The following is a 14,645-nucleotide window of genomic DNA, read 5'->3' as shown; positions in this document are numbered from 1 at the left end:
CCCTTGGAAAGAGCGAAACATGGCCGTGTCAGGCTTTTAGTTATTTATGAATTTATACTTTTATGTGTGGTGAATAAGTTTGGACCCATTTACATTGCTGGGGCCTTTTCATATTGTCAATCTGCTGTTTTGTTGTCCTGCCTGACTGAATCTGTGGCATCTGGAGCACAAACTGACCTGTCCATGAGGGGGCCCAAGACTGACCTTGAGTCCAGTGGCTGCTTCTCCTCAATGCGATGTTGAAATGTATACCAGTGTAGGAACAACTGCCATTTTGGAGGTGGCTGGCTCTGAGGCCACATTATGGATCTCTGAGGATATAAGTAAACCGGGTTTTTTTTCCCAATGAAGAGTGGTGGTTCAGTGAATCTGTCAAGATAAAAACATTCAGACCGCTGACGTTCAGAGGCATTTTCCCGTGAAAAAATCTCATTCTCTTTAAAATTCCATCTCAAGCAAACTTGCACATGGGTTTAGTTTGCAAGACAATAATTCAGAATTTGGTATGAGGTACACAGGAGTTTTATACGTAACCACTTCTGATTAGGATTAATCTCTCAGGTATTGCACCAGAGAGGGTGGGAGTAGGCTTACAGCTGGCACTGGGAGGGGGGGGGGGGGGCTTTAGGAACCAGTCATGGACTGAATGAGGCACTGGTTTTTCTCTAGAGTTTATTTTTTTTACTCCTATATCAGGCTTATCTCATGCATCAGGATCTTCTGTGGGCCAAGATGCAAGGGCAAAACATGAAGCATCTGGGAAAGCAGGGCTTTGCCAAGAGATCCAGACTGCACCTGTTGGAGAACTGGGAGTCCCAATTGGTATCGGGGTTCTGAGAATTGGTTAATAGCCGGCAGATCAGTCTGTAGGAGTTGCTGTATGAGGGGACGCTGCCTGTAGGGGATAGAGAAGATCGTCCAAAGTATGGTGGTTTCACAGGGAATTGCTAGTGATCATAATCATGCAAGTTTTGGAGGCTTTAAGTAGTGCTGAACCATGATACAAGAAAAAATCCGCTTCTGGGAACTGTATTCTGGCGGTATTGTGCAAACCTTCAAAGTTCTTTCTGTCTATCAAATTTCGGCAAAGTGGGACTGAGTTCAGAATTGGTATGGCAGTGAATAATTTGTACTTTCTAGGCCCTGAGAAATTGGAGAAATTAAAAGTTCTTAGTGCTGATGCTTTGGTCATGACAGTTGCAAAGAAGCCTACCATTCCTGTGAAGAGGAGGTGCAGCCTTGAACGACCTGCAACATTTGGAAGATTGAGGCATTGTAGAAGCAAGCATTTCAAGTGGGCTGCCAGTGCCTGGTTGTGAAGGGTCCAGCAACATCTCCTGGATCCTTTGATGGAAAGGTGCCTGGATGCCAAGGAGGCATCTTTCATTTATGTGGAGGCTGGTTTCATTTATGTTTTGGATGCCCTGTAGAACCTTATTCAGACTTTGCCTAGGGGGATGGCACTGGCAGAGTTGGCACAGAGGCTTCTGTCACTGTGGAACTGGGCTGTGGATGCAACATTGAAGTCCAGGATCAAGAACCTTTCTTTTAGGGGTAAACTCTTAGTGAGGGCTTAAAGATGTTGGTGAAGGACATCCCAGTCAGGCCATGGAAGCTGCCAGAAGATAGGCCCAGAGATGGCATGAAGTCTGTTCCAGGAAAGTTGCATTTTTGAGATGCTTGCCATACTATCAAGGTTAAGAGTATGGGGCGGACTAAGATTTTATCCTTTCATGCCAACAAAAAGAGCTGTCTTGGAAGGACCAAAGCTTCTGGAGCCCGCAAGAGTGCTCAGTGATGGCCTTGGGGGTCCCTTCATCTATTAACCAGTCCACCAGCCTCTTTTTTTGTCTATCTCACCGGCCTATAGTTCTCACCTCTTCTGTAACTGCTTTTGTGAAGAGGGGCCACATCAGCCTTTTTCCAATCCCATGCATCTTCCCCGTTTCCAAGAATCTATTAAATACATCCTTTAGCGTTTAATAGACAAAACTGGTAAACTAATGAAATCTATATATATAAAAGGCACCACTGAAGCCTCCAGCCGGAAGTGTGAAGCGCCAGAGATATCCGGTTTCCCCATGAGTGAAGGAAAACAGCACAGCAGGAAATCCCACGAAACAGTGAAGGACTCAGAGGGGGGGAGGGGAGAGAGATGCCCTCACTCTCTCTGTAACAAAAACACAGAACAGCAGGAAACAACACTGAAGGACTGGACTCGGAGGGGGGAGGGGGAGGGAGAGAGGGCAGAGGGCAGGGACACACACACTCCCACATGCACACTCTGAAGAAAACCTTGCTAGCCCCCCCCCCCCCCCCCCCCCCCCCCCCCCCCCCCCCGTTTCATTTGCATCAGAAACTGGGTTTTTTTTACTAGTATGCAAATAATATTGAGCACAACTTGTAAAGAATGTGCCTAAGAATACTGCAACTCCTTGTGACTCTGGGCAAGTCACTTAACCCTCCATTGCCCCAGGTACAAAATAAGTGTCTGTATAAAATTTATAACTGATTGGAACCACAGAAAAATCCCATCCCCTTTAATGTAGTGTTGTATGCAAATTATTATTTAGAAAATTGAATTAACTCATTTCCATTTTAAAAGTTACTTTTAATTGTGGTCTCTAGGCTGGTGATTAACTTTTGGCCTTGATGCATGCATTTCACCATGCGAAGGTGCATAAAAATAAATATTTATTTATTTATTTATTTTATTGCATTTGTATCCCACATTTTCCCACCTATTTGCGGGCTCAGTGTGGCTTACAATACATTATGAAAAATGGAAATATAATTTGTTACAATTCAGGTTATGGATTACATTATGAGGGTAAGCAAGATAAGGTCAAAATCGTAAGTACTAAATTAATTGAAAAGAAGAATGAGACATTGGAAGGAGAGAACGGGATATTGAGGGGTGCTGTGTGAAGCCTATGGTATGCATTTTTCTGAGAGTAAATGTATGAGTGTGGTGAGATTAGGGGTTTGAATTCATAAGTGGATGTATTGCTGAGCAGTACGTGTGAGCTTTGTGTTTTGGTTCTTTCCATAAATTTTATCAAAAAGATGTGTCTTCAATGACTTACGGAAGTTGGTTTGTTCATGTATCGTTTTCAGGTTCTGTGGCAGTTTGTTCCAGAACTGCGTGCTCATGTAAGAAAAGGTTGATGCGTGCAGCGTCTTGTATTTCAGGCCCTTGCAGTTAGGGAAGTGGAGGTTGAGGAAAGTTCGGGATGATCTTTTTGCATTTCTGGGTGGTAAGTCAATTAACTCCGATATGTAGGCTGGGGCTTCGCCATGGATGATTTTGTGGACCAGTGTGCATACTTTAAAAGTAATGCGTTCTTTGAGTGGGAGCCAGTGTAGCTTCTCTCGTAAGGGTTTTGCACTTTCATATTTTGGTATTCCGAAGATGAGTCTAGCTGCTGTATTTTGGGCTGTTTGAAGTTTCTTCTGGATTTGCTCTTTGCAGCCTGCGTACAGTGAGTTGCAGTAATCCAGATGGCTGAGTACTAGGGATTGTACTAGGCTGCGGAAGACGGATCTAGGGAAGAATGGTCTAATTCTTTTCAGTTTCCACATGCAGTGAAACATCTTTTTGGTTGTGTTGTTTGCATGGGTTTCGAGTGTTAGGTGGCGGTCGATAGTAACTCCAAGGATTTTTAGCGTTTCTGAGATTGGAAGGTTCAGGTTAGGTGTGTTTATGGCGGTAGATTCATTCGTGTTGTATTGGGAGGTGAGTACCAGGCATTGAGTTTTTTCTGCATTTAGTTTCAAACGAAATGCATCAGCCCAGGTGTTCATGATACGTAGACTTTGGTTGATTTCCTTGGTGATTTCTTTGATGTCTTTTTTGGAAGGGGTGTATATTGTTACATCATCGGCGTAGATATAAGGGTTGAGGTTGTGGTTTGATAGGAGTTTTGCCAAAGGGGTCATCATTAGGTTGAAGATAGTCGGTGAGAGGGGTGATCCTTGTGGTACTGCACATTCAGGTGTCCATGCGGCAGACGTGGCTGAGTTTGATGTGACTTGGTATGAACGTTGGGTTAGGAACCCCATGAACCAGTTTAGGACATTTCCTCCCATGCCAAAGTATTCAAGTATGTGTACTAGGATTCCGTGGTCTACCATGTCGAAGGCACTGGACATGTCAAATTGTAGGAGGAGTATGTTGTTGCCGGTTGCAATCAGTTGTTTGAATTTAGACATGAGGGTGATTAATACTGTTTCTGTGCTGTGATTCGATCGGAATCCTGATTGGGCATCGTGCAGTATTGAATGTTTGTTTAAATAGTTAGTGAGTTGTTTAGTTACCACTCCTTCGGTTATTTTGGTTATTAGTGGTATGGATGCTACTGGTCTGTAAGTAATGAATTTCTTTTTTAGGGGTATAGTTGAACTATTTGAATTCATTAGTTCCAGGTTACTTTGGTATATAGTTCCTTTGTGGCCACTATGCTCCTTGTGTTGTAGACATTATTACGGGTTCTTTGGCTCAGGAATAGTTAAATACCTAATTGTATAGAAATGATAAGTAGTAATGGTAATTCTCTTTCTTTGTCTTCTCATGGCTTTGGAGGTATGTTAGACCCATACCTTTTTATGTTTTGATTTACAAGTTTTCTTTAACAGATTAAAATCGGGCATTTCTGTAAACATAATCGCAACCAAGGTTCATTTAGGATAGACCAGTGTTTCCCAAGTCTGGTCCTGAAGTACCCCTTTCTACTCAGGTTTTCAAGGTATCCACAATGAATATGCATGAAAGAGATTTGTATACACTGCCGCCATTATATTATGCAAATCTGTTTTATGCATGTTCATTGTGGATATCCTGAAAGCCTGATTGTCAAGGGGTACTCCAGGTCTGGACTTAGGAAACACTGAGATAGACCGTCTTCAAAGACAAAGGCATTCTGGAATGATAATAATGGACTTATTTGTTAACGCAAAGTGCTGCCTTCTCATTGGAAAAAATATGTTTTGTGGTAGCTAGGTAGGGAGAGAGGAAGAAGGATAGAATATCTTTCTCCTAGTATTGGAAAGATGATAATTGACTTCCAGTTGTCTTGGATAAAATACCAGGTCACAGGTCAAATCCTGTCCTACTGCTTCTTGGCTCCTGTGCTTCCATGTCTGATGAGCTAGCTTTCCTCTGTCAAATGTAGAAGCTCTTACTGCCCGTCAAATGTCTTAATCGGAGCTCTGATGGTAGTTTACCTGTTTGGTTTTTTTGTTTGGTTTTTTCAAAAAGTGGAGCAGGGAAAGTGGTTTCCTTTCCCATCTTACCTTCAGCCACTTACCCATTGCAGAATTAATGTGTACGAAAGGCCTGACAATTTAAATCTTTTTTTTTAAGAAATGAGTATGGGTTACTTAGAACCTAAAGAAAGTAAAAAGTTTGTTACCTCTTTTTTTAATTTCTAAGTGCCATCTGCTGGAAGAGGCATGCAAAAGCAGAAGTCTTATAAGGATGACGTTTCCTTTAGTGAAAAGGTACTGTAGTCACAAAGTAAATTCACTTGAATGTGTGGAAATACAGGTAAACGCATATTTGATTTATTTGGATTTAGCTCACAGCTTTTCAGCAGTAGCTCAAGGTACATTCAGGTACACTAACTATATTTTACCTGTCCCCAAAAGGCTTAAAATCCAATAGTGGCACCACTTATGTGCATCAGCAGTGCCATAAAGAGGCAGTTAGGAACAAGCGCATAAAAAGCACCTATTCTAAAAGGTAGCGCCGAAGTGCCATAGAGCTTAACTGCGAGGGGGGTGTAAATGTGGGCGGAGTATGGGCAGGTCATGGGCGTGTCTCCCAGTTACATGTGTAGTTTATAGAATGCTATAAACTATGTGCGTTACTTGACACACTAAGATGCACCAACCTACATCTACCATTGACATGGCGTAAGAGGGTGCTCCTACACATGGATGCGCCAGTGCCAACCATATGCTGGTATTGGTTAACATAACCTTGGTGTCAAGATGCCATTATAGAATTGGTGCTAAGCGCATAGCATTGGGACCCCCTAGACTGCACCAATTTATATAATTCCCCTTATTACCTGAGGCAATGGAGGGTTAAGTGATTTGCCCATGATCACAAGGAACAGCAGCAGGATTTAAACCAGGCTTCCCTGGTTTTCAGCCTGGCACTGTAACCACTACTCGACTTATACGGTCTGTGCCCTGAAAAAGACAGATACCAAATCAAGGTCAGGTTTACATATAAAGTAGCACATATCTTGTTGGGCAGACTGGATGGACCGTGCAGGTCTTTTTCTGCCGTCATCTACTATGTTACTATGTTACTCCTAGCATAATACATTTTTCTTGATTCGCCCTTAGGAATTCACTTCATCAGGTCAAAAGAGCATGAGCAAGTCTTTTCTCGATTATAAACATTAACTGTTCATTACACCACGTACGTAGAAGCTGACTTTCATATATTTCTATTACTCCAGAAGCACACTTGAAATTAGATCTGAAGCATGGTCCAGTCAAAAACCAATGTAAGCTTTTAGCATGTGAGGTCTGTGAACAGAAATCTGTTTTCTCACAATGTCATACACAAAGTACTTAATGAAACTGTGACAGTTGGTTACTAAGCACATAAAGGACCTTAATGAATCAATAAAAGTAATTACTATGTAGCGATTAAAATTTGTCATCAAGAAGAACACAATGTCTACTGAAAGTTCTTTGTGTAATCCACAGTGCGGTGTTTAGATTACAAAAGCACAAATGGAGAAGTAAACTGCAGACAGTTGCAATTCACTTTGCACTCTTCGTGCTGTACATTGACAAGTGACTTGAACACATTCTCGTGCTGCATAATTGTGTGTTATGTATTGAACTATGACTTGTGACATGAGTGGCATTAACAGGAGCACTATGTGTGGAAAACAGAAAATGGCCAATATTTATTTTCAAATTTGTTTATTAGGTGCTGTCATTCATCTTACATGTGGTAAAGGTGGTTTTACATGTTAATTGAAACATTGTTACTTTGTACAAACATAATAATTCGCCCATTGATTAGTCTACTGCCGATCTCATCTACTTATATACTGTGGACAGCAAAATTGCTAAGAAATAATCCACCTTATCTAACCTTTTTTGTAACCTACCAAACTAAACTGTGTACAACCATTACCCCACATCAATCCCTCCCTTCCCCCCTCCCTATTTCTTACCCCCCCCCCCCCCCCCAGACCCATCCCTCTACCTACCCCACCCCGGGAGATTAATTAGACTAACTCATTGTTAATGTCTCTAGTCGTCAGTCATTAGAGGTTGAGAATACGATTTCTGCCCCCCTTAGGTATTGTCTGCCAAAATGGGTGCCAAATTCTAGAGAAATCTTTCTCTGTGAAACTGGAGTCTTGTTGGAGCTCTGCCGAAAATGTCCAATATTAACATTGATGAGCCTTACTTGCCATGGATGCATGCTAAGATATGTCATAATGAAATACTGTTTCATTACCATAAAAAGCAAATTTATTTAAAATTTGATATACCACTTTAGCTGTCGAACAGAACAAAGCAGTTAACAAAACAAAACAAAAAAAATAAAGAACTACAATATTTTGACAGAAAAGGTAATACACTCAGAACCGAAAAGAAATTTACAAATTATAGTAATTAAAACTCATCCTTCTCACTCTCTCTGTCTCCCAAGAGCACAATGAGCCCCCTTAATCGGCAGAAAAAGCTTTTTTAAATAACTGGTTTCAACAGTGATTTAAATGTCTTTATATTAAGTTCACCTCTTAAAAACAAAGGTAGAGAGTTCCAAAGATAGGGAATGACAAAGAAAAAAGCACTATGATGAGTTGTTTCCAGTTGTTCAAAGCAAGGTCCTGGTAGGACCATACGATGATCATTTATGGCCTGCAGGACCCGCACAGGTGCATATGGAATTGTTAACGAAGATAAATAGGTTGGTGTCCCTTGACAGAAAGACTTGAAACCCAATAATAATGCTTTAAATTGAATACGATAGGATATTGGCAACCAATGATGTTCCCGTAAAACAAATGTAAATTGATCGAAGTTATGTACATGACAGAGGAGGCAAATAGCTGTGTTCTGTAATGTTTGCATTCTAGTAAGCAATGATTTAGAAATATCTAAATAAATATTGCAGTAATTCAAATGAGTCATGAAAAGAGAGAGAATTAAAGAATGGAAATTATCATGATTGAAGAACAATCGCACTGATCTTAGTTGACGCAAGAGAAAGAACTGTGATTACATAAAGCAGAAACCTGTGGCTCAAATGAAAGGCTACAGTCCAAGAAAACACCTAAATACTAGAAGCTCGATACCGAGTAATTAAAGTGTCAAATAACAACAGTGAATTAGTTGGAGCAGGCAAACGACCAGTAAGCCATCAGGCCACCATCTTGTCACAATTCAGAAAATGACAGCAATAGCCTGTAAACAGTGTAGGAAAGGCAGAAGACCTATATTTGATGGACTGACCTTACACAATAACAAGATATTGTTAGCATACATATGGAAAGAAATACAGAATTCTTGCGTGAGTGTTGCAAGTGGACTTAAGAAAATATTTAACAAGAGAGGTGAAAGTCTGGAACCCTGAGGTACTCCACATATTAAGACTTTGTCAGAAGAAGTAGAGCAATTAGAAGTGACATGACAAGAATGATCTGTAAGAAATGACAACCACACCTGAAATCCCTAGTGACTGAAGCTGTGAAAGTAATATAGAATTATCCAAGTCAAAGGCTACTGAGAGATCATGTGAAATGGTTAAAGTGATATAATAAGCATCTAATTGAGACCTTACTTCACTAAGAACAGGTGCCAGAATAGTTTTCATACTACATGTCCTAAATCCTGATTGCTGAGGGGGTAACACTAACTTCTGCTCTACAAATTGACTTAACTAAATGCTTTTTTCAGAGTAGGTCGAACAGATACTACTTCCAATCTGAAGGGACGTGTCCAGATGTCAAACTATAATTTATGATAATGAACACATGAGGAGATATGTAAATTAGATAATTTAATCCAAGATGAGGGACGTGGGTCCAAAGGACAAAAAGTCGTTCTCATGGAAGTTCGGACTTTGCCCAAAGAAATCAACGTCTGAGGATGAAATATATTCCACCGTGAAGAGAGACCGGAGGCAAACTCAATATAATTTGACTAATTTTGATTGAGGGATAATAAAGTAGGGGACGTAGAAAAAGAACTTTGTAATCTATCTATCTTTTCAACAAAAATCTGCTAGAACATTAGGAGAAATAATATTAACTGTTGAACAGATAGATCCTTTACCGACCAGTGAACCAAAGATAGAATGATTAGAATGCTGGATTACTAGATTTAGTGATGATAATTATATTGGCAGCATTTAACACGATACCAGTGTAAGTCAGATGATTGTTTAGATTTCCTCTGTCGATGCTCTGCCTGCCGAAATTGTTGTTTGAGCGGTTTCAGGCCACTGTGATACCAGCTCTGACTACGCGATTTAGCATAGGTACTAGAGGGGCAAATTCATAATAAGCTGCAGAAGGATTGAGTATCACAAAGAGGTCTGTTCCGATAGTGTTAAAATAGGAAAGTCAGGTGGGAAATGAGAACCTAAAGAGGGAAGTGACAAAGATCCTTAGGAAAAGAATATCTAGGCAAACTGTAAGGACCTAAAGGTTTACAATCTAATTCAGAAATTGGTAAGGTAAAACAGACTATACAATGATCAGACCAAGAAACTGGATGACCAGAGAAAGACCAACAAACAAAGCTGAAAGATGATAAGGATACAACCAAGTCGAAAATATGTCCCGCTCTATGTGTGAGAAAAGAAACCCATTGGTCAAGATCCTGTAAAAAGTGAACAAAGTTGGCGAGAACAATAATCGCGCAGATCATCCACATGAGTATTGAAATTGCCAACAATGATCAGGTCAGGATAACATGTAGCTAAGTCCGCAATAGCCTGATAACAATTCCAATGAAATGTTGATAATGAAGGCAGGCAATAGAAAAGAGAGAGATAAAAGAAAGGACTACATGCTTGTATTCTGACAGTCAAGCCTTCTGGATAAGATAAAGTTTGTGACAATTCAGTAACCTGCAGAGAAGTGGAATAAATAAGTGTTTAACCTCTCCCTTGTTGAACGGGACAGAACATCAAACCCTAGTGGCAAACATTGGTAGAGAAAAGGCACCTCACCAGGCTTCAGCCAGGTTTTGGTGAGGCACAAAAGTTGACAACCCGAAGAAATTGGAAAATCTTTAATAAATGAGTTAAATTTAAGAGTGTGACAATTCAATAATGATGCAGACAACATGCATCCCGAAAATGCCGAGGGCTGGAAGAAAGCAGTACAGAGATTAATTGACGTGAGCGAAAGTCCACAGAACACGTTTGAAATGGCCGTTTTCCTCAGATAACAGGGATTTGAGAAGAGAATGCCAGAACAATCTTGGATAAAATAGTATTGGTCCCTGTATAAGAGACATTGAAAAGGAGAAAAATAATAAAAACCCATACATACCATATGGATACGTCTTGCTTATGCAAAACTGGAGACAGTCCGCGCCATAGGTGCGTGCTGCCGCTAAGACTCATTAATTTATAGTGTAAGGATGGAAGTTTTATATTGCAGGTCACATGACCTGGTGTATCCAGGGATGCAGTGATAGCACGTTAATAACCCAGAGACTAACAACTGAGGGGTCCTTTTACCATGCTGCGGGGAAAAGGGCCCTGTGGGGGCTGTTTTCCTGTGCGCCAGGGCCCTTTTTACTGCAGTGAGTAAAAAGCCCCCCAGACACACATGGCCATGCGGTAAGAGAACTCATCGCATGGCCATGCAATGGGGAGCCCTTACCATCACCCATTGAGGTGGCGATAAGGGCTCCCGCGGTAACAGGGCAGCACGTGGCAATGTTGAATTACCGCCACACAGGCCACTTATGTGGGTTTTCTTTTTCTCCCGGAAATGGGGCGTGCTTAGGGCAGTTCTACTGCCGGTGGCCGTGTTGGGCCAGCGGTAGTCCCGGAAGAGCGTGTGGTAAGCCCACATTGGGCTTACTGCAGCTCTGTAAAAGGGCCTCTGAGAGCAGTTGCAAAATCAGCAACAATACCTGAGAGACAGTGAGACAAAGAGATGCAGTCATTCATTCAATAGTAGATAGGGACAAAGGGCTGATAATACAAATTTTTGGGGCTTGGGTGGAAACCCGTAAGCATTACAAAAATAAAACTTCTTCGTAAAAAAAAAAAATGTAAATTCATGGCCCAATTTTTTCTTTATTTTTATTTATTTATTTGTTGCATTTGTATCCCACATTTTCCCACCTATTTGCAGGCTCAATGTGGCTTGCATGATGCCGTAATAGCGATCGCCGTTTCCGGAGTAAGAAATACAGAGTGGTTGTTGCATTAAGGACCATAAATGACAGAGTAAATTAAGCAGTCAAGTATAGAGAGTTCAGTTTTGGTCAGTCCTGGTAAACGTTTCGTTGTCTGTTGTTTAGGCTGGATCATTGTGGTATGCTTTTTTGAACAGGTAGGTTTTCAGTGATTTCCGGAAGTTTGCTAGTTCGTATGTTGTTTTTGTGACGTTTGGTAGCGCATTCCATAGTTGCGTACTTATGTAGGAGAAGCTGGAAGCATATGTTGATTTGTATTTTAGTCCTTTGGTGACCCAAATGAAGGTGCATGGGGAGGAGTGGGTGGTAACCTTCATGGAGTGGTAGCTGCTACCCTAAATGGGTTGAGAATCCCTGATTTAAAATAAACTGTAAGAAGTATCTTATTTTAATGTAAAAACATTTTTGAACTTCTGAAGGTAGTGAAATAATGGGTCTCTCTGAACTAATGAGTTGAATGGTGAGGATCAACCAGTTAGAATGTTGCATTCTCAGTCCAGAGCTATGTGCCACATGGTGATTTCTGATGAGGTTTTCACAATTTAGTTGATAATTTCTCTATAACCAATTCAAACACCTTCTGCTGGCCTCCATCCCCATCCAGTTGTGAAGGCCACCTAGTTTCAATCACAGGATTCTGAGTCCACTCTTTTTTTTTTCTTAATTCTAAAATAGTGCTGTCATTCACTTGTAAAGAGATACTTTTTGTTAAAGTTGTTGATTGTATTTCTGATTTTTTAAGCTACCTTCCTCTCATTAAGATTAATAGTACATGGCTTCTTGAAAGATAAATGTTGCGTATGCTTAAGGGGCTTAGGAATTTGTAGACCAAAAACTGACTGGACATTATTGCAACAATTTAATATGATCAAATTTCGTATATTAGGTTTAGTCTTACATTTTCGCTTCCTGCATATTTTCTCTATTTCACTTCTATAGATCAAGATCTGACATTTCAGAATTAAACGCATTCTAATTTCAGAATCTCGGCCAATTTGTCCTTTCACTGCCCTCATTTGTTTGTCTTTCTTCCTGATTATAGGCAGTTCCTTGGCTATGTAGAGACCCTGGTAAAGGACATATTGGTGCCCAATATGCAGTGGCATGCTGGAAGGACAGCAGCTGCAATTCGTACCATAGCTGTGTCTTGCCTATGGGCCCTGCTTCATTGTCAGATTCTTGCTGCAACAGAGGTAATTTTTTTTCCACCCTCAACTCCTTAAAAATCTGCCTCTTGAAACAATGGAAAGAAGGAAAATAGATGTGCACCATAAATCAAATCCTAGGTTTTATACATATCTATGCCTAGAGATTGCTTCTTGGCAATTTGAAAGTTACATCAGAACATTATGTATACACACAAATCTAAAATTAACAAGTTGACTTGGCAGATACAACTGTAAATGTCATTCATAGCCTAAACTTTCTATCATCATTTTTTAAAGGAACAGTTTTGAACAGAGCAAAAATATTTTATTTACATTAACATTTACATGCCCTGGGAAAAAAAAATCACTTTGGTCTATGCACACATTCATCATGGTTTTTAAACTCCATAGGTGATGGGTACAGTATCATATATATATATATATTTTTTTTTTTGTAATATATACTGGAGCTGCCTGTTAATACTCAGAAATCTTAGAGTATAAATACCAAATAGGGAATCTTTGTGGTAAGCTTTTAGTGGGTATGGCTCTCATGCTGAGTGTCCTGGACTTCTCTTTTGAATGTTTCAGTGGGTACCTAAGAAAACAGAAGTTACTGTGGATTATAAAGAACTGGGAGTATGATTATTTTCTTGCACCTCATAAGAAGAATTAGTGCACAGCCGTAGGAATAATCTATGCTAAATGCACCCCTTTGGCTGCATATTTCTAATTTAAAGGCAGTATGTGCTTTCTGTGAAAAAATTACAGGGCAGTGATTTATTTATTTATTTGCTACATTTGTACCCCACATTTTCCCACCTATTGGTAGGCTCAATGTGGCTTACATAGTACCGGAGGGCGTTCGCAGACTCCGGCGAGAACAAATACAAAGTGATATTGTGGTAAGATAGAGATCATGTGGCATAGCCACATTAGGGAATCGTGCATCGGAAGGGTTGAGTTTTGTCCATGACGTACTTTGGTTTTGTTGTGTTGCAGGGATCAGGCATTTAAGTAATGATTCCCAAAGTTATCTCACATACAAGGTGTTTGTACTGTCCTCACACTTCAGGGTGCAAGTGCTCAGCTTCCTGATGGGGATCAAGTGGTCATCTGAGGATAATGCTTTATATATGTACAAGCCCTGAGATGATGAAGAAAACAAATTTTTGTGTGCATTTTTAGCCCAGTAGGATGTTCATCACTTCACTCTATCAGCGTCTACATCTTGTTGTAGCCTGAGAATACCAGTTGAACCCTTTTTTACAGGGGTATACTGACAGGGATGTGGACCACCCCTGGGTCCCACATCTCTCACACCACACATCCCCTTCCCCAGATCCAGCACTGCCCCTTTCTCTCTTGCCCCCTCCCCACCCATTTACCTCAAAAGTCCTTTTCTCCGTAGAGGGCCCTGGCTGTCCGCTGCTGACCAGAACCTCTCTTCTGTAGCCTGCATTTTCGGAAGCAGGAAGCCACGGCAGAGAGAAGGTTCCAGTTGGCGGCAAACAGCTGAGGCCTTGTATGGAGAAAGGGACTTTTGCGGTAAACAAGGGGAGGGGAGACGGGGAGCGCTGGACCAGAGGATGGAGGGGAGAGAGCTGTTGGACATATGGGGAGGAGGTACAGGGCCCTTGGGCAATGCCTGGTTACCCAAATGGTCAGTCCACCCCTGCTTTTATGTCAATATTACATCAGGAGAAATACTTTGGTGTTAGAAAACTAAAATTGCATCAAAATATCAAATGGCGGAATAGCTTATTGGTTAAGCAGTAGGCCAAGAACCAAGGAGCCAGGATTCAAATCCTGCTGCATCTGTTGATGCTGCTGGTAATCTTGTGCAGTCACTTGGTCCTCCATTTCCTCAAGTACAAACTTCATTATATTTACTAAAGGATATTATCGTGTTAGCAGGTGTTAATATGCACTATTTACTACAGGGCCCATTTTATGTAATGAGATGTATTTACTAATAATGTACATTAGCACATGGTAATGCATTAGTGCAGTTTATTAAATCTATCCCTCTGGGGACAAGGCAATACCTGCTATAGCTGAATGTAAACTGTCTTA

General features: G+C 40.8%; 1 protein-coding gene across 1 annotated transcript in view; it reads left to right on the top strand.

The window, feature by feature from the left end:
* DNAAF5 (dynein axonemal assembly factor 5) overlaps nt 1-14,645 on the top strand; it is an 83,063-nt gene that overhangs the window by 59,339 nt on the left and 9,079 nt on the right. The window contains exon 10 of the mRNA XM_030212570.1: nt 12,464-12,614. Coding sequence (XP_030068430.1) covers nt 12,464-12,614 — 151 coding nt within the window. The remainder of the gene's footprint in view (nt 1-12,463; nt 12,615-14,645) is intronic.

Source organism: Microcaecilia unicolor, chromosome 8 (genome assembly GCF_901765095.1).
Source record: "Microcaecilia unicolor chromosome 8, aMicUni1.1, whole genome shotgun sequence".
In the NCBI taxonomy this organism is placed as follows: Eukaryota; Metazoa; Chordata; class Amphibia; order Gymnophiona; family Siphonopidae; genus Microcaecilia; species Microcaecilia unicolor.
This window is presented reverse-complemented; position numbering and strand designations above follow the sequence as displayed.